We start from the raw sequence: 18,770 nt of genomic DNA, 5'->3' as shown, positions 1-18,770 counted from the left end.
CCTCCTAAACCCATGCTGGCTGGGTCTAATCCCTTGTCCATCCTGAAGGTGCTGTGTGATTGCACTCAGGATGATGTGCTCCATAACCCTGCCAGGCACCGAGGTCAGGCTGACAGGTCTGTAGTTGCCAGGGTCCTGCTTGCAGCCTTTTTTGTGGATTGGGGTGACATTCGCCAACCTCCAATCATCTGGGACCTTCCCAGAGAGCCAGGACTGTTCTTACTGTCCAAGCATAAGCTGATCCCCTGAGGAGCCTGTGGAATGTAACCCCTCAAGCACTAAATTCCTTCCCCTGTGCCAAAGACACAGGTTTGTTGTTGCTGCCCCTCCCACCGAGCACCAGCTCCATCTCCTGCTCCTGCCCGGCGGCTTTGCAGAAATCCCAGGCTGGGTGTGGATTGAAGGCTGTGTCAAGGGACAGGATAAAGTTGCTTGGCTTCCACCCTTGGTGTCTCAGTGTTTGTGATCTTGGGAATCCTCACAAACCTGGAACAATGGCAGATTATCTGTTGCTGTAAGATATGTACCTAGAGATTGTTTTGATATGTGTTTACATTTCCCTTGAAAGTACAACTGATTGAAAGTACAACTGATAGAAAACAATGTATAAAAAACAAGGAAAAAAGAAAAAAAAAGAAAAAGAAAAAGAAAAACAAAGAAAAGGAAGAAAAAAAAGAAAAAGGAGGAAAAAAGAGAAAACAAGAAAGAAAAAACAGGAAAAAATTTGAAAAAAAAAAAACAAAGAAAAAAAGAAGAACAAGAAAGAAAAAAAACAAAAAAGGAAAGAAGAAAGAAAAAAGAAAGAAAAGAAAGAAATAAAAAAGAGAAAATAAAAGAAGACAGAAAAACTAAACCCCAACAAGTCCGGTCCTCCCCCACGGCAGGGAATACAACTCCCACAATGTCCCGCGCAGGTGGGGGCGTGGCGAAGGGCGGGCAGGGGCCGTGGCCGCGCGCTGATTGGCTGCGGGGCGGGTCTGTAAAGGCGGAGGGCGCGCGGAGCGAGCGCCATTTTGTCCTCGTGGTCGGGAGTGAGGAGGACTCGCCTGCGGCCGCTGCACTTCGCTGGGTGAGTTGGCGGGGGGGCGGCGAGAGCGGGGTCTGGGGATCCCCTCGGGGGCTGCGGGGAGCGCGGCTGTGGGTGGAAAGACTGGAGGGCTCGGGAGGGTTTAGCGGGGGGGTTCGGGGGTTCCCGGGGACGTTTTGAGGGGTCCCTGAAAAGACTCGGGGGGGAGGTTGAAGGTCCCTGAAAGGTTTTGGGGGGCTCTGATAGGGATTTTGTTTTCTGAGAAGATTTGGGGTGTCCCAGGTAGGCTTTGGGGGTCTCTGGGGAGGTTTGGCGTTCCTGGGAGGCTTTGTGGGGAACTTCAAGGCAGTTTTGGGGTCTCTAGGGGATTTAAGGTGTCCCAGATGATTTGGAGGGCCCGTGGGGGGGATTGGGGGTCCCTGAATGGGCTTGGGGAGTCTCAGGTGGGTTTTGTGGGTCACTGAGAGGGTTTAGGGGGTGCTGGGGAGGGATAAGGAGTCCTTGAGGAGGTTTCGATGGGTCGAGGGGGGGATTTCAGGGGGTTTGAGGGGATTTTAGGGGGTCCCCTAAAGCCCAGCAGTGGGGTTCAAGGGGGCCCCCAGAGGCGGGGTCCTAGGGATACACTTCGAAATCCAGGGGGGGAGATGTACCACATCCGGGTAAGGGGATCCCAGTGCCCCCAGTATATCCCAGTGACCTCCCAGTTACCCTCAGTATGGCCCAGTAACCCCCTCAGTGGCCAGCCAGTGTGTCCCAGTGACCTCCCACTGCCCCCCAGTATGGCCCAGTGATCCTGCAGTGAGCACCCAGTAACCCCCAGTATGGCCCAGTAACCTGCCAGTATCCCCACTGTTGTCCGGGTATCCCCCAGTAACTCCCCAGTTCAATGCCAGTGCCCCCCAGTGTGCCCTAGTTCCCCCCCAGGCCCTCCCAGTGCCCTCCCAGTGTCCCTCAGTAAACCCCCAGTCCTACCAAAGCTCTCTGGTTCCCCCCAGTGTGTCCCAGTATCCCCCAGTAATCACCCAGTGCCCCACAAAGCCCCCCAACTGTCCTCAGATGCCCTTGGCCTTTCTATGGGAGGGGGAGCGTTTTTGGGGTCAGAGGATCCAGAGAAGAGCAGCGAGGCTGGGGAAGGGAGTGGAGCACAAGTGGTGTGAGGAGAGGCTGAGGGAGCTGGGGGTGTTGAGGCTGGAGAAGAGGAGGCTCAGGGGAGACCTCCTGACTGTCTGCAAGTCCCTGCCAGGAGGTTGGAGCCAGGTGGGGGTGGGGCTGTTCTGCCAGGAAGCAGCAGTAGGACAAGAGGGCTGGGTCTTGAGCTGTGCCAGGGGAGGTTTAGGTTGGATATTAGGAAGCAATTTTTTGCCTAGAGAGTAATCAGGCCTTGGAATGGGCTGGGCAGGGAGGGGGTGGAGTCAGCGTCCCTGGAGGTGTTGAAGGTGAGAGTGGATGTGGCCTCAGTGCCATGGTGTGGGAAGCACGGCGGGGTTGGATCAAGGGTTGGACTTGAGGACCTCGGAGGTCTTTTCCAATGTGGCTGATTCTGTGATTCTGTGATTGCCATTCCTATGGCAGCACATGCTTGAGGCTCTATCCCCAGGGTGATAGAGATGTCTGTCCATATCTATCTCCAAGGTTAGTCTGTAAGTGTGTGGTGTTAGAAAAGCAGGGTAAGTTGTGGGCTGGTTGTAGAAGGAGAAGGAAGCCCAGAGGCCAGTGCAAGCAGGCAGCCCTGAGCTTGCACCTGATGTCCCCTCCCTGCAGGTTCCTGTCCTTGAGCCCAGGCCCTGAGGTGAGGCTGAGAAGTGGCGCGGAGGTGAGCCCAGAGCTGTCCCTGAGGTGAGGCTGAGAATAAGTGCAAGGCAGAGGTGCTGCTGAGGAAGGAGAGCCCTGTGGTGGGAAAGACCTTAAGCTGTGAATGCCCATCTCTGAGAAGGTGCTGTGTCCATCCCCTGTGTGCCAGGTGAGCTGGGGCTTTGCTGCAGAGCTGCGGGCGCTGATTTGAGCATCTGCAAGTGCTGAGATGGTGGGCACCCAGGAACACAAACTGTGCCTGGCCACGGAGCCTGCAAGGAGGAGCAGAGACAGCCCTGGCAGTGTGTGGGGCCAGGTTGTCCCTGTGCCTTCCCCTGCAGGCCCTGTCTGTCCCTGCTGGGCCCCTGTCCATCCCCATCAGGTCCCTGCCCGTCCCCCCCGGGCTGAGCTCCCCCCAGGAAGTGCCGTGGAGCTGAAGCTGCTGCCATCCCCCCCCTGCAGCCGCTGCCCCAGCCAAGGGAGCAGCAAAGGCAGGGCCAGGAGCAGAGGCAGCAGCAGGGGAGCCCTGGGGGGGCTGGGAAGGTCTTGTGTGGGTCAGGAAAGAGGCGCTGGGCACGAGGCCGGGGCTGTGCTGAGCAGGCCCAGCCCTCACATCCCCCCAGCCAACGCCTGTGGAGCTGTTTGGTTTCCTTGGGCACAGCCGGCCCTTGTGCAGGGCTGTGCCCTTGGGGCCTCTTGGGGGTGGGCAGGAGCTGTTTTTTGGGGGTGCTGGGCTGGGTTGGCAGCAGAGCCCCGGCGGTGGGTGGGGAGATGCGGGTTCCCCCCTTGAGGTGGGGGTTGGTGTTTCTGGGTCAGGCCCCGCCGGCTCCATTGTCAGCCCGGTGCCGGTGGGGGGGACACAGCGGGTTTGGGGCCCCCCGGGAGTGCCGGGGGTGGGTGTGGAGCCCGGGACCTGCTGAGTGTGGAGGGCGGAGCAGGGAGATGGCAGAGCTGGGGGACCCCCGGCAGCCTGGAGGGGGGAGCACAGAGAGGGAGGAGCCCCGGGAGCCTGAAATGTTGGGCATGGAGAAGGGGAAGCCTGGACAGTGGGGACCCCTGGGATCCCCGGCACAACGAAGTGCAGAACCTGGAGAGGGGGAATGTCTGGGAACGCAGCACCCCGAAGGCGAGGGTCAGAGGAGAAGGAACCCTTAGGACCCCCAACACTCTCAGCATTTCTAAGTGGGACCCCCAGCATCCCAGACAGGGGAGACCCTCCAAACCCCAGAGGGGAGAGACCAGAGAGGAGGAACTTTTGGGAGAGATTTTTTTGGCTAATCTTCATATTTTGGAGTATTTTTTAGCTGAATTTCAACTTTTTACAGTTTGAGGGGCTAAGGGTCTTCTTGCAATTTGTGAGGGATTTTTGTGTGAATCTCGGTGGTTTGGGTTTTTCTGGGCTGAATCTTGGTGTTTTGGAGGTTTTTATGGACACAGGATGCCCGGTGAGTTCTAGAGATGGACTTGGGCAGGAGGAACCCCCAAGCCAACGCACTCAGCCCTTGTTTTCCCCTCCAGATGGATTTCTCCTTCCCAAAGCTTGGGCGGATGGAGGAGGAGGCTGCGAGGAAGAGGAAGATGCCTTGGGCCCCCCAGGCAGGTGAGGAGGGAGTCAGTGTCCCTTTGGGCGGGTGTTGTGCTGGCTCTGTCAGCCGAGCATGGCCCCGGCTGCAGGACAACCCCGCTGGCGCCGCCGTCCTGCCGGGGCCGGAGTTGGGGGGATGTCCTTGGCCTTCCCTGTGGGCCGGAGGCAAATCCCCTGCCTGTCCTTCTTGCTTCCTGCCCCAGGCCCCGAGCTGAGGACGGAGAGCCCGGAGGACAAATCCCCCCGTGAGACCCTGGTGGGAGAGGCCGTTTTGAAGGGCTCCCCGGCGCAGGAAGGCATCGGGGAGGAAAAGGGCCGGAGATCCCCCCGCAGGAGGGGCTGCAAAGCCATCCCAGGGTGCTCTGAGGAGGAAAGACCCAGCCTGTGCCAGGAAGGTGGCTGGAGCTTGTGGGGGAACTCTGACCTGGTGGTCCCTGAGCAGCCTTCCAGCAGGGAGAAGACCTTCAGCTGCTTGGAATGTGGGAAGAGCTTCAGGGACAGCTTCAACCTGCTCAGACACCAGCACATCCACACTGGGGCACGTCCCTACAGGTGTAGGGAATGTGGGAAGAGCTTCAGGGACAGCTTCAACCTGCTTAGACACCAGCAAATCCACACTGGGGAACGGCCCTACAAGTGTGGGGAATGTAGCAAGGGGTTTCAGACCAGCTATGATCTCCTGAAGCACAAGCCGACACACACAGGGGAGTGGGCCTTCCACTGCACCTACTGTGGGAAGGGATTCAAATGGAACTCCACCACCGGCGCATCCACATCGGGGAGAGGCCCTACAAGAGGATTGTTCTGGGGGAGTTCCATCCATCTCTAATTAAGAATTATTGCTTTTTTGCTAACTTGAGTAGAATTGCTTTCACAATTGCTTTAGTGTAGAACACTGTCCTATCTTATCCTGTACTTCTGGTAGTTTCTGTATGTATATTGTGCAGTAAATAATTCTGATGAACATCTTCTGTCTGATCATTTGGAACCCTAAACAATTCATTTCTATCAATAAACCTGATTTTCCATCATTAAAACTTGGGAAACAAAAGTTGTTCAGTCACAGCTCTGTAATTCCTGTAAACTGAAACTGTTGACATAATCCAAGGCTGAGATTGGATCCAGCAGCCCTCAGCACCCCACAGTAAGTTGGGAGGTCAGGAGGACTAGCCTTCTTTGCCAGCCCCCCTTTGCCCAAAGACCCCAATGGGACTGTAAGACCCACCAGACCACCCCCCCTTTTCCACCCTTCTCCCTGTTCCTTCCACCTTTTCATGGTCCCCTCATCCCCAGCCCCCCCCACCCCGATCAGTTTAGGGGTCCTAACCCCTACTCTTTCCCCCCCCTCTCTCACCAATTCCGTATCATCTCTCCAGTCCCCAGCCTTCTCATGCTCAGTTTGGGGTCCCAACACCCCTTTATCCCCTCTGACCCCTGCTTTTCCCAGTGACCTCCCCCTTCTCACCCCCCGCTCACCCAAGAGCTCCTCGCCCACAGCCGGGGCGGCTCCCAGCACCACCAGTACTCAGAAAAGGGGTTGGGTGGGGTCCTGGGTGGGCTTGAGTGGGTTTGAGATTTTGGGGAGGCTATATGGAGGTTTTGTGGTGAGCTGGATGCTTTATTGAGGGGCAGGTGCCCTCCTAAAGCCCCTCCAGAGCAAGCTGACATTGGGAGAATACGAGGGGGTCCCAATTCCCCATCTATCCTGGGGCCAGGTTCTGCCCCCCCTCGAACTCAGCTCCACCCCTTGGGATTCCCCCAAGCTTTTCCCCCAGTACCCCCGAATAACCGGGACTGGGGAGAACTGGGAAGCTTTACTGGGATCACTGGGAGCAGCCGGGCAGATGCAGAGTGACAGCAGGGGAGGGGGGGACACACGACCCCCCCAAAATCCTCACAGGGACAGGAGGGGTCCAGGCTGGGCCCGAGGCCCCGGGGAGGGGCTGCGGCCGCCGCCGGCTCAGGAGCTCTGTGGGGAGAGAAAAGGGGGTGACACCGGGGTGGGGGGTCCCCGGGGGGGCACAGACGCTGTGGGGGGACACACGACCCCCTGGGACCCCCCTCACCTTCTGGCGCAGGTAGAAGCCGAGCCCCAGCGCCAGGGAGACGAAGGCCAAGAGGAAGCCCCCGGCCCCTCCTTGGCAGCAATTGCTCAGGCTGATGGAGCCCGGCAGGGCCGGGGCCGCCGGCGGTGTCCGATCCCGGCAGGAAACGGGGAGGGCCCCGGGGAGCGGCGGCGGCGGGCGGGGCCCTGGGGGAGCCGCCCCGAGGGGTCCCCGCCGCCCGTGGCACTGAAGGAGCCGCCCCGGGACGGGCCCTGGCGGGGGTCGCCAGAGAGGGGGGGCGAGCTCGGAACGGAATCAGCTCCGGAGAATAAACCAAGGAAAACCAAAGGGCCGCGCCGGGGGAGTCTCCGCCGCCCCGGAGCTAAAAGAGCTGCCCCGCGGGACGGGCGAGGAGGGGCGGCGGTGAAACAGTCGCCCGGGGTGTGGCGAGGGAGGCGGGAATGGGATAAAAGAGAGAGAATAGAGAGAGAAATCGCTTTGTTTTCCCCCTCCCTCCCCGCCTCAACTCCTTTTTGTATACAGATAAAAGCAGGGATCAACATGTGCTTCCCTTCCCCCTTTTCCCCTCAGGGGATGAGAAAACAAAAGAGAAAACCTTGGGAAAGAAGGGGAAAAGCCAACTCTGGAAAACTATCTTGTCTGAGACAAGTTGTGCTGCCAAAGGAAACGCTGACTCCAGAAGTGCCCTAGGTGGGGCAGAGCCCCCACCCTGCCCACTCACACACTTCAGCTCAACATTGGGGTTTTCCCTCCCTGGCACTGCCCAGTCCAGCCCCTCCCTGGTCCCCCCATCTCCCTGCCCCTGCCCCAGCCCAGCAGAGCAGCACACTCAGGTCTGGCCCTGCAGCAGGACATGGAGGCCATGGAGCTCAGGGACAGGCCCTCTGGGTCTGCAATGCTCAGCACATCAGCAGCTCAGGCAGCTCCTGCAGCCCCAGGGCCAGCCCCGCTCCCCAGCACAGCAGCAGAGAATCGGCCCCGGGCTCCTCAGGCCCCATTTGCCATCTCCAGGGGCACTGGCCACCACCAGCACCAGCTGGAGCAGCCTCAGCCCCTCCAGCCCCCACAGTGGGACCCTGAGGGCAGCACAGGGACTCCAGGGAGAAACCAGCAAGGCAAGGACCCTCTGGAGAGTCTGCTCCTTGGCCTTGTTCTTGAGAGCCCTGGAGAAGAAGAGCTGAGGCTTCAGGCTGTGCCCGGAGCAAATGGAGCCCCTTGTGTGGTGGAAAGAGTGCAGTGGAGCCCAGCTCATGCCAGCAGTGCCATGGCCACAGGACTGACCCAGCCCAGCCCAGGGACCAAGGCCCAGAGCACTGAGGCCTCAGCCAAGGCCCAGAAGGGGAGGGGGGCAGGAGAAAAAGAGCAGCTCTCAACAGGCCAAATGCTGCTGCTCCCTGGCACTGCTGCTCTGCTGGGACTCTGTTTCCCTGCCCCTCTGCACACAGGCACTGCCCTGCCAGACTCATCAGAGGTCTCAGAAGGTTGAACTCACAAAAACAAGTCACTGAAGGATCCTTGACTTTGTTTCAATGCATTCCTCATTTACACAGGCTCTGGGTCAAATTCAAGATGTAGACAGTGACCTAGACATGGGATGAATAATCAATATTCACTGGACACAACTTTATCCCAGGAGAAAAACCACATGATGACCCTGACCCAGCACCACAAAACTCTGAGCAGGCAGGCTGGAACAAGGAGTCCCATTCTGAATGCTATGGAAGAGAAAACAGGCCATTTGTGCCTTCAGAAAAGCATCCAGTCATCATTTCCCTCAGGGCATCCCTGAAGCAAAAGATTTCTTAAGAGAGTTGCCAGAGCTTGGCAGCAGGCTGTCCTTCTCAGCTTGGAAAATCTCTGCTAACTTCCCTAACAATGGTACAAACCCCCCACATTAATGGTGTCAAACAGCTGCATCTGCAGGATTCATGTTCCAGCATTACCTAATGCACAGTTATCACACCTCTTTTTAAAATTAAAGGGGGGAAAAAAAAAGTGGGGGGTGAGGGGAGACTCCCCACCCCAGTGATCCATCAAGTGTACATCCTGGCCACTGCTCCAAAGAAATTTAATATATGCTAAAAAGATATAAAAAGACATCAAAAGCTTTCAGAAATAAAAGTGCTTCAGAAGCTAGAATTTAATATTGCCAAGTGGGTTTTTGCCAGATTATAAAGTTGACTGAAATGCCAGGATACTGCATTTTGGAAGCGGCAGCAGCTCACATATTGCCTTGTATTAGTGGCTGAAGTGTATTGCTGATTCCAAAGCTGGACTATCATCATCTGTGGGGGAGAGTAGGTAAATAAATGAATAAAAATTGGCATTCCCTACCAACCCTGCTGCCTTGAAGCACTCGTTTCAAGTGCAGCCTCCACAAGAAAAACAGTTAAGACCACTTTATTTTGATTATAGTGCTTTCCCCAGGCAGGAATTTTTATTTCAGTTAGAATCTTGGAACCATTACATTTTCAGTGAGGCATTTTTATATTTACAGTTGACATCTACATAGAAGAATGAAACCTTTGAGCAACAGCTCTAAAGCATGAAGGTTGCCTGCAGGAAATACATAAATTACTTTACATCCCAATGGAGCCTGTTGTTTTTAGCTAAAATTTAATAAACCTTAAATCAATGATCTTTCTTTTACTGAAAGCCTGCACTTTGGAAAACTAACTTTCCAAGAAACATATTTGGGTGAATAAATGCCAAACAAAGGGCTATTGAAATCTAAACATTTTCTCCATTTATAGCTTGTGAACATTTAGTTCCTAAATTCCCGACTGCTACCTAATGTACAGAACAGTGGTGCCTTGGCTGAATCACATATCATTGATTTCAGAGTGTCACAGGGATCTCATTGACAGGAATCAATTAGAATCCAAAATCAAGCAAATATGTTCATGCACTATCATTCATCGGATTTGAATATCCCCAAATTAATTGTAAGCATGTGAAAGAACCTAGAAATAAATTTTGAAAAGGTACAAAAATAAAAATCAGTCAACTTTGAGAAGATAATAGTGCATCTGAGCATGTTTCATGCCTGCTGGGGTAAGTTAATGGTGAATCACACCTTCCCTTCCCAGCACAGGCTGAGATATATTCTTTTTGGAACATGAAAATACCCAGGGACTGAAGGCAGAGGACACACCAGTCAATGATCCAGCATTATTTTATGAACAGCCTGTTACACACCCAATATCAAACATGCTGCCAGGATATTACAAAATGCACAAGTGTGTGACACTCTGAAAAACTGCACATTGTAAGTGAGCCACTGCACTTTAGGAGAAAGAAAGGAGAGAATTCCTGAATCTCTACCAGAAGCATGAACACATGTGGCCACTTATCCAAAGAGCTGTTACTGTTGCTGAGGACTCCTCTCTGAACCCATTCACCTGTCATTCTGTCAAGGTAATAAATCCTTCCACTCCTTACAGCACACTCAAAAGCACCCTGCTATTTAATTTCAATGGGAAAATGGCCCAAAGTGTCTAAAACATTTCCTTTTGCTCATGTAAAAGTGCTGGCATTTTACTTCCTTCCTGATAAGCCAGTGCCAATGGACCTGATTATTCTTTTCTTATTCAAAGCACATCAGTAGTTCCAAAGCACTCTCCATCTTATCAGGTGTCTGAACAGCACAGTTACTGAAAACAGTTTGTCCTGCTCCTCTCTCCTTCTGCCAGGCTCTCAGATAAACCCAACTAACTCCCTGTATTTACACACCATCAAACATAAGCTGTGTCTTCAACCCACTGTAGCCTGTTTCTGGCATGTTACAGATTTGCTGCTTGACATTAGTTGTACCCAAAACAGCAGCAGTGAATTAGCTTAGAACAAAAATATAGTCACTCCATAGCACTGAACACAAAAGGGACACAGGATAGGAAAAAAAAAAAAAAGAAACCTTTTGTGAAGTAAGAATGATCACTCTCATCTCAGTAGTTCACAGGTATTTATCTGGTGCTACTTGAAAAAGAGCATGGAAGCAGTAGGATTCAAATGCATTCAAAACAGACCTGACACAGGCCTTGAGTAGAAAAATTTCTTTTTTTTTGTTTATTTTATTCTCCTGTCCTCTAGGAACTGTCTCTGATTTGCAAGGGGTGAGAAAGTGAAAGAAAGGAAAATGGTTACAGGGTCTGACAGCATTTAAATGCCTTTACAGTTTTTGTCTGTAACAAGACTGATTTTCATGATCCAACCTTCATTTGGCACTAAAAGACCCCCACAAAAACAAACCAAAAAAATACTCTCCCCCAAACAAGCCTCTCAGTAACTCTCCTTTTCATTCAGTGTCTCAGATACAGAATTTTCAGTGCTGACTACTGAGGAATAACACAAGATCAACTCCTTCAGAAGGGCCACGGCTTTGAAGGTTTTGCTTCCTGCCCAGCCCTAGGGAATAGGCACAGCATCTCCCTTCCTTCTTCTCAGGATGACAGGATATCCTCGGGGTGAGCAGTGTTGGAAGAGTTAAACATTAACCTGGCTGTGCCCTGGGCACTCTCAGCTGGCTAAATGAAAAGTTCTGGAACTCTGGGAGAAATCCTGAGTTGCAGCTCTTTGATTAAGTACAGCCTTCTTTAGAAGCTAAAGCTCCAGTCCCTGAGCAGAGGCTCCTTCCCACCACCCCCTCCCACTGACAGTCCCCCTAAGTAATAAAATATCAAACATAAAAAGACAGTGGCATTCATCCTCCACAAAGACAGGACCAAATCCTGCAGCCAATTTGATGACAGAAAAAAATTTAAAAGGAAATAAAGAATACACAGAAAATTTCTTGATCCTTAGTTACATTTCCAGTATATGGAGAACTACACAAACTGCCAGTAGCAGAGTGCTCAGAGTACATAAAGAAGTGTGATTTCACTGTTTTGTTAAATATTGGTTTTACTAGATTTTCGTGTCTTGTATTTCTTTGAAACTATTCACGTGTGAGATTGAAAAAAGTGTTTCTTTCAAACACAGCTCTAGAAACCAACCCAGAAACAGGGGGAAAGGGGTGAAAGAGCAGCAGTCACAGGTACAAGAATGGTCTGAATACAGCAAGTCACCTCCTGCCCACCCATCCTGGCACCTGCTGGGAAGGAATTTTGGAAATGCTCAGGAACAAGCTAGCACTATATTTTAGATATGACTTTTTCATCTCTACATCTACAGGACTTTAAACTGTTTCTTGTCTCTATGGGGGGTACTTTTGAATTAGATGATCAATGGAGCATAGAGGCGTGAGAAAGAAATCATATTAGGATGTGAAACCAGCCAGAATATGGTACAATGTAACTTCATGGCACAAGTGAACTGTAAGGTCCATTGTGCTTTTTAGCAAGTCAGCTTGATATCCCCTATTATCAGAGCTGAGTTCTTCCTTGGTTTTGCTACATATTGCAAGATAGATACATCTACCCTTGAAACACAGTGGTAGAGGTCATACATAGGGGTGAGAAAGATGATGATGAGAGGAAGATTCTGTGGGCAGGGGTCGCTGGCCCCTTGCCCTACAGCAGGGCACGCACAGACTGTTGCTATCAGGTGATGAACAGGCGGGGTTTGGCTGCCACTCAGGCATCACTTTATACTGTGTACTGGCCCTACATGGTGCAATGTAGAGCTGATAAAATGGGGTGTCAGGACTGCTGGGGTGAGCGATCCTCATCCTGCCATGGAGACTGTGTTGTTCCGTGGGGACGCCCGCTAAGCACGGGCACCGACCAGCTGCTGCAGATCCTGGCAGCCCTGGCCTGTCTGTGTGGGTAAGCACAGTTTATTGATAGGAAGCAACCGAGAAAGCAAATGTTTTATATCCTTTTTTGATATCCCTTTAGTTCCATTTTTTCAAGTTAATACTATAATAAAAGCTGTTCATAGTATTGTATGAATGCCAACCGATAAAGCAGTTTTTTTGTATTCTTTTTTAGCTTTTGATTCTCTTTGCTAGTTTTTATTCTCACTGCAATAAAAGATTTTTTGTACTGTTTGAATGTCTGTTGCACTTGTTTTATTCCGGGCATGTATTCAAATGAACTAATACACAGGGGCACAGCTCTTTGGGGCAGGAGACAGGCAGCAGCCTTGCCAGGACTCGGGGCAGTGGCAGGTCTCCTTGGGCCAGGACTTGCCACAACTGCTGATTTGGGTGCAGCCTTGGCCAAAGGGCTCCCAACAGCATTGGTGCCCTTGCCCACACCTTCCTTCTTGGTGTCAGCCCCCCTGTTTAGGATGGCCACCAGCCAGCACTTCTCCCAAGGAGGCCGTGCCAGCTTGTGTGGAAGGCCCCGTGCCCTTCCTGCTGCGACTGAGTCGGCGGCCGAGGGGGCTCCTTGTGCTGCCGTGAGCAGGCACAGGAGGGGAGTGTTTGCTCATTTCTTGAGCCGTTCCTACAGTTCAGGTCCAGCCAGATCAGATACTTCAGAGAGCGGATTCCCTCCAAGGTGGGGCAGGTTGGCGGGGCTGGGGGAGGCCCCAGGCCACGTGGCACTGTGTCCCAGGGCCCTTTGTGACACGCTGGGCACGGCCGGTGGGATGGAAGGGGGCAGGGTGTCCAAGGGCCCTTTATGACCCGCGGTGACAGAGGTGCTGCTGGTGACACGGCCACAGTGTCAACAGTGCTCCTCGGAGCAGGCGACGGGACAGGACGGGACAGAGCGGTGCTGTGCGGAGCCCCCGCGCAGCCAACTCGTGCCTTGCTGACCCGGAGCGTTTTAGAGGATTTTCTCTCTTTCAGGTGACCTCGAGGCATTTCCACAGGATTTGGAGACCCGGAGTTTCTCCGAGGTGTCTCTAATCCCTGTGGCAGGTGCCCTCGAGACCCTTTGCAGGACTTGGAGACCCGGAGTTTCTCCGAGGTGTCTCTAAGCCCTGTGGCAGGTGCTCTTCAGACCCTTTTGCAGGACTTGGAGACCCGGAGCTTCTCCGAGGTGTCTCCAATCCCTGCGGCAGGTGGCCTCAAGGCCATTCTGCAGGACTTAGGGCCCGGAGTTTCTCCGAGGTTCTCTTTCTCTCTTGCAGGTGCCCTGGACACCAGACTGTGGCATGGCAGGGAGACGCTTCAGCCTGCTCAGGCTGTTCCGGAGGAAGAAGGAGGAGGAAAGCCCTGGGGCTGCTCCAGCACAGCAGCCTGAAGAGGTGCGGCAGGTGCAGCCCCCGCAGGAGGGTGAGTGCTGAAACTGGGCCACAGGGCTGGTGGCTGCAGTCCCCTTGGCCTCATCCTGTCCCATCCCCTCTGGACATGCCCAGGGAAAGGGAGGGGGGCAGAGGGGCTGAACTCCTGGCAGCCGTGCTCCATCCACTGGGCATCCCGGGGCTGGCCCTGCCTGCTCCTGGAGCCCAGGCCTGGGCTGTGTTCTCCGGCCTCTCCCGCACACCCTCAGCTCTGAGCACGCTCGCTCTTTGCCAGATGCAGGCCAGGAGCGGACAGAAGAGCAGCTCCGTGCCCGTGGCCGCTTCCGCAGGGCAGCACAGGTACCTGCAGCCATCCCCGCCTGGGCTGGGCCTGCTCTCACTGCTCAGCCCAGCACCGCTGTTGCGGCCCTCCAGGGGAAATCCCTCTCTTCCTTGCCCTTCTTTCTCCTGCAGACATTTATGAAATTCATGGGCAGTCGGCGTAGAAAGGCCAGGATCACACCAGCTGATGTCCAGGCCCAGCCTGACACCATCCCGACCCAGCTGACAAATCCTGATGTCAGCACCGCGTCGACTGCTGCCCCAGCAAAGTGCGACACCGCAACCAGTGATCACACAACCCACTGGGACACCACGTCCACCGATGATGAGTCAAACTGTGACTCTGTGCTGCCTGGTCTCACGGAGGAGGCCGACGCCACAACGATGGAGGGCGTGGCGAGCACTGACGCCGCGCCTGTTCAGCGCCTGGCCGATACCCCCAGCCTGGAGTTTCTTGAGGAGAGAGCTGTCTCTGCTGAAGTAAGCAGCCTGTGGCCCCCCAAGCTGGGTGCGCTGGGCCCCCTCAGCCTTTGAGGCTGGCACAGTGTGCTGGGAAGGGAAGCATTTCTCGGGGGAAGCTGGGCAAGTTGCTCACTCTGGCAGCTCTCCACCTCTCCCCTGTGCATCCTCCAGGCCAGACTGTGGGACCTGGGGACCTGGGGCTGCTCAAGGCATCTCCAGTCCCTGGGTCAGGTGCCCTTGAGGCCAGACAGTGGGATGGGATGAGGCGACCTATTTCCCAGGCTTCTCTCTTGCAGCTGCCTTCAAGGCACGACTGCAGGACTTGTAAAGCCAAAGCTTTTTTAATGGCATCTCTGCTGCAGGTAGCCATAACACCAGACGGAGACATGCAGCAGAGACCCCCCACGGTGCCCAAGCTGGCCTGGGTGAAGGAGGAGGAGAAGGAGGAAAGCCCTAGGGCTGCTCCAACACAGCAGCCTGAAGAGGTGCAGCAGGTGCAGCCCCCGCAGGAGGGTGAGTGCTGGAGCTGGGCCACAGGGCTGGTGGCTGCAGCCCCCTTGGCCTCATCCTGCCCATCCCCTCTGGACATGCCCAGAGAAAGGGAGGGGGGCAGAGGGGCCGGGGCTGATCTCCTGGCAGCCGTGCTCCATCCACTGGGCATCCCGGGGCTGGCCCTGCCTGCTCCTGGAGCCCAGGCCTGGGCTGTGTTCTCCGGCCTCTCCCGCACACCCTCAGCTCTGAGCACGCTCGCTCTTTGCCAGATGCAGGCCAGGAGCAGACAGAAGAGCAGCTCCGTGCCCGTGGCCGCTTCCGCAGGGCAGCACAGGTACCTGCAGCCATCCCCGCCTGGGCTGGGCCTGCTCTCACTGCTCAGCCCAGCACCGCTGTCGCAGCCCTCCAGGGGACATCCCTCTCTCTTCCTTGCCTTTCTCCTGTAGCTGGTTTGCAGATTCATCAGGTGCATTTGGCATGAAGAGGCCACTTTCATGGCCACTGGGGACACGGCAAACTGGGACCTCTTCAATGCCCAGACCAGCGCTGCCCTGCTGGATATGCTTGTGGAGAACGGTGTCTACAAAGCAAAGCAAGTAAGCAGCCTGTGGCCAGGGCTCCAGTCCCCCAGGGATGCTGTGGCCCCTCACGTCGGCTGCTCTGGGTCCCCTCAGCCTTTGAGACCAGTAGAGTGTGGTGGCAAGGGGAGCACTTCTTGGGGGAAGCTGGGCAAGTTACTGGCTCTGGCAGCTCTCCAACTGTCCCCCATGTCCCCTCCAGGTGCCGGCCATAGTCAGGTGCATCCATCAGTGGCTCACGTCCAATGTATCTGATGAGCACAGGCTGGACAAGACTCTGGTCCTGCTGACCGAGGCACACCCCACGGATGTTGCAGTGACCCTGCTGCGCTCTGCCCCAGCCTGTGACAGGTATGGGGCCCACCTGCCTTGAAGGCTCACCTGCCTTTAGACCCCATCCCCCTGGACAGCCTGTCCCAAAGGGTGTGCCAGAGACATGGAGACTTCCAGGACACTCCAGCTCCTCTCTTTGCCAGCTTTGGCATGTCAGCCTCCAATCCTGAGGCCAACCTGCCTCCCTACCCCACAAGGCACCGTGGCTCTGTCACCTGGGCCCCGCAGCTGCCCAGGCCACAGAGCTGTGTCCCAGACCCCCCTGAGCCAGAGTTGTGACTCCACAGAGCTGCTCGCACCATGTGGAAGACGCTCATCTCCTCCAGATGGACTAAGGAGCCGGTGCTGCAGATCCTCTTCCATGTGCTGGAATACTGGCCAGCGCACAGGAGACGCACCTCTGATGGGGATGAGAGAGATGTCTTTGCCCTGGCTGTGAGTTTCTTGAGCTGGCCTCTGCTCGCCCCCAGGTTGCCTCTGGGATGCCTTTCCATCCTCCCTCACCACTGCTTCTCCCTGCCCCAGGCACTGGGCTGCAGGCCTGGCTTAGGGGCAGGTTCAGGGACACCAGGCTGGGGGATCCCCCTGTGTCTCCTCTGGCCTGTCCCTGCCACGCTTGGGCCCTGCCACATGGACCTCTGGGCCCTGAGAGCTGTCTCTGGGTGCTTTGTCTTTGGCAGGCAACTGTGGCACTCTGGGAGATCCTCCAGCTGTCCCACTCCTGGTGCCCAAGTGCAGTGAAGGACAATTTCCCGCGCCTCCTTCTGACTCTGCTCTTCCAAGTTTTCATCAGCACAGAGGAGATGTCAGAGGAGGTCGAGACCTTCTGGAGGCGATGCCGGGAGCAGCGCAGCCTTCCCCCCAACCCCAACAGGTGCTCCATCCCAGTCCCCTCTCCCTGCCACGCCCTCGGGGCTGGGGCCAGGGCTCTGTGCCTGACCTGGGCTGTGCTCTGCACACAGGTTTGCAGTGCAGACTGTTAAAGCCCTGCTGCGCCAGCTGCTGGATGAGGACGTGTTGATGGCGATCGGTCGCAAGTGTGGCTGGGACATGCTCCTCAAGGCTGACAGCCACCACTATGCAGTGGGTCTGCTGGCCAGGTGAGAGCCCTTTCTCCCCACTGCCCCACACCCCCACAGGTCATTTCTGCCCTGTGCACAGGCAACCCCTCACAGTGCCCGTGTGCTGGGCCAGAGGGCCTTGGCAGCCAGGGATGGCTGAGCAGAGTGGAAAAGGTGGAGAGAGGCGGCTGCACAGGAGGAGCCACCTCCCAAAGTGCCCATGTCCTCTCCTGGGCTGGTGGTCAAAGACCAGGCCTGTGTGAGTCAGTCCCAGGAGAGCTTTGCCCACCTGGCTCAGGGTCTCTGGCACCTTTATTCCCCCTTGCAGGGAGCTGTGCCATGTCTCCTGCTCCTTCGGTCGCAGCATCGCCGTCAGCCTGCTCCCGCGGCTCAGCAGGGGAGAGCCCCTGTGGGAACTGCCTGCCCTGGCGTTCCTGGTGGAGGTGAGCCTGATGGCGAGCGCTGCCTGGCCCAGCTGCCTCCCCCTCTCTGCCCTCTCACAGCTGCAGCCGCCGGGGACGGTGCCTGCACCCTGTGCTGCTGCCTGGGCCCAGCCCCGGGCGGGTCCGGGCTCCTGCCGGCCGGGCACCCTGTCACTGCTCCCTGCCTTTCAGGTCCTGCACTGCCTGATCCCCAGACAATATGGGCCCAGCATCCTGCAGATTATTTCCAGGCACCTGCACAGTCAGTGCCCGGAGAGGCGTCGCCTGGCGCTCCGAGGCCTGGTGGTGCTCAGCAAGGCTCCCTCAATGGTGAGCAGGGGGCAGGGGCTGAAGCTGGGCCGGCAGCGTGCGGCTGTGCAAGGCAGTAGCTTGGCCTTGGCTGGCCTTTGGCAGCTGTGGCAGCTGCTCCCAGCTCTCCTCCTCCCCGTTCAGCTGCCCAACTCCTTTAGGATGCACCTTTGGCCTCTGGGCCCCGCGGCAGCAGCGTGGGGCTGCACCACAGCATTGTGTTCCACACAGGCTAAGAGCATCCGGAGCCTGAATGAAAGCCTCCTGGAGCTACTGCAGGATGCAGACACGGACGCGGTTGAGATGACTCTCACTGTGTTCATCAATGTGCTGGGCTTGAAAATCATCCAAATATCCAGCCCAATAGCCCTGAAGTTGCTTGAGGCGCTGCGGCCACTCTTTGACAACGTAAGGCTCTGTGCCCCTCATCGTGGGCACTGAGTGCTGCCAGGAAACTTGGGGCCCGATGTCTTTTCAGACCTGTGCCCCGGTGGGCCTGGAGAAGCCAGTGCTGAGGTCTTTTCCTCTTCCTTTGCACCAGGAGCACAGCCAGCTGCAGCAGCTCTCCATGCTCCTCTTCCGGGAGCTGATGGAAGCGACAGAGAGGAGCAAGAGCCTAAAGCCACACGTGTACCTGAGTCTGGTGCCATTCTACTTCAACTGGCACAATGAGAACAAGCGTGTGGCAGAGGTGAGGACTCGTGGGCTCTGTTGTCCCCATGGCAGGAGGCTGCTGTGCCTCCTGCCCTGGCCCATGGTGGCCTGCAGCCTCCTCCTGGCCTTGGTGCAGGGATGTGGGTGCTGTGCCCTGGGCTGCGGTGCCATGGCCCGCTCTCTGTTGCTGTGCAGGCCTCTCGGAGAGCACTGTTTGGTGCAGCCAGGTTCCTGAAGTGGAGGGATCTTGAGAACTTGGTGACCATGGAGCAGCCGTGGAGGTTTCCCGAGTGCCTGGTAAGGACGGCCCCAAAGCCCCAGCCCCTGGCTCCCAGGAGCACCCAGCCCTCCGCTCCCCCCAAAGCCCGGCCCCAGCAGCTGCTGGCCAGGCCTCAGGGCTCTGTGGGCAGGGGAGCCCCGTGCTGGGGGCAGGGAGTGCCCGACCAAGGGGCAGAGCCTGAGCCCAGCCTTCCCTCCATGCCCTGGCGCTCTTTGCAGCTGGAAAAGGACAGGAGCCGAGTGGGCCAGTACGTGCGCC

At 56.0% G+C, this 18,770-nt stretch overlaps 1 protein-coding gene across 1 annotated transcript; it reads left to right on the top strand.

The window, feature by feature from the left end:
* Positions 1–901: 901 nt before the first annotated feature.
* Positions 902–18,483, top strand: LOC135404957 (maestro heat-like repeat-containing protein family member 7). The gene is made up of 14 exons (XM_064639682.1): positions 902–1,069; positions 14,054–14,401; positions 14,746–14,896; positions 15,145–15,209; positions 15,322–15,471; positions 15,656–15,804; positions 16,074–16,221; positions 16,467–16,660; positions 16,749–16,886; positions 17,176–17,290; positions 17,462–17,599; positions 17,810–17,986; positions 18,120–18,279; positions 18,428–18,483. Exons 1-14 carry the CDS (start codon positions 902–904, stop codon positions 18,481–18,483), a joined length of 2,157 nt encoding a protein of 718 aa, XP_064495752.1.
* The last annotated feature ends 287 nt before the right edge of the window (positions 18,484–18,770 follow it).

This window comes from Pseudopipra pipra, chromosome W (assembly GCF_036250125.1).
Source record: "Pseudopipra pipra isolate bDixPip1 chromosome W, bDixPip1.hap1, whole genome shotgun sequence".
NCBI lineage: Eukaryota > Metazoa > Chordata > Aves > Passeriformes > Pipridae > Pseudopipra > Pseudopipra pipra.
Note: the sequence above shows the minus strand (reverse complement) of the source record. Positions and strands in the feature narration are given on the sequence as shown.

Bases quoted from the DNA above. Each gene is read 5' to 3' on its own strand.
- LOC135404957 (XM_064639682.1), top strand. From the start codon at position 902: ATGTCCCGCGCAGGTGGGGGCGTGGCGAAGGGCGGGCAGGGGCCGTGG. The intron at 14,402-14,745 runs GTAAGCAGCCTG...TCTCTGCTGCAG, and splicing joins AGAGAGCTGTCTCTGCTGAA to GTAGCCATAACACCAGACGG. The intron at 14,897-15,144 runs GTGAGTGCTGGA...GCTCTTTGCCAG, and splicing joins GGTGCAGCCCCCGCAGGAGG to ATGCAGGCCAGGAGCAGACA.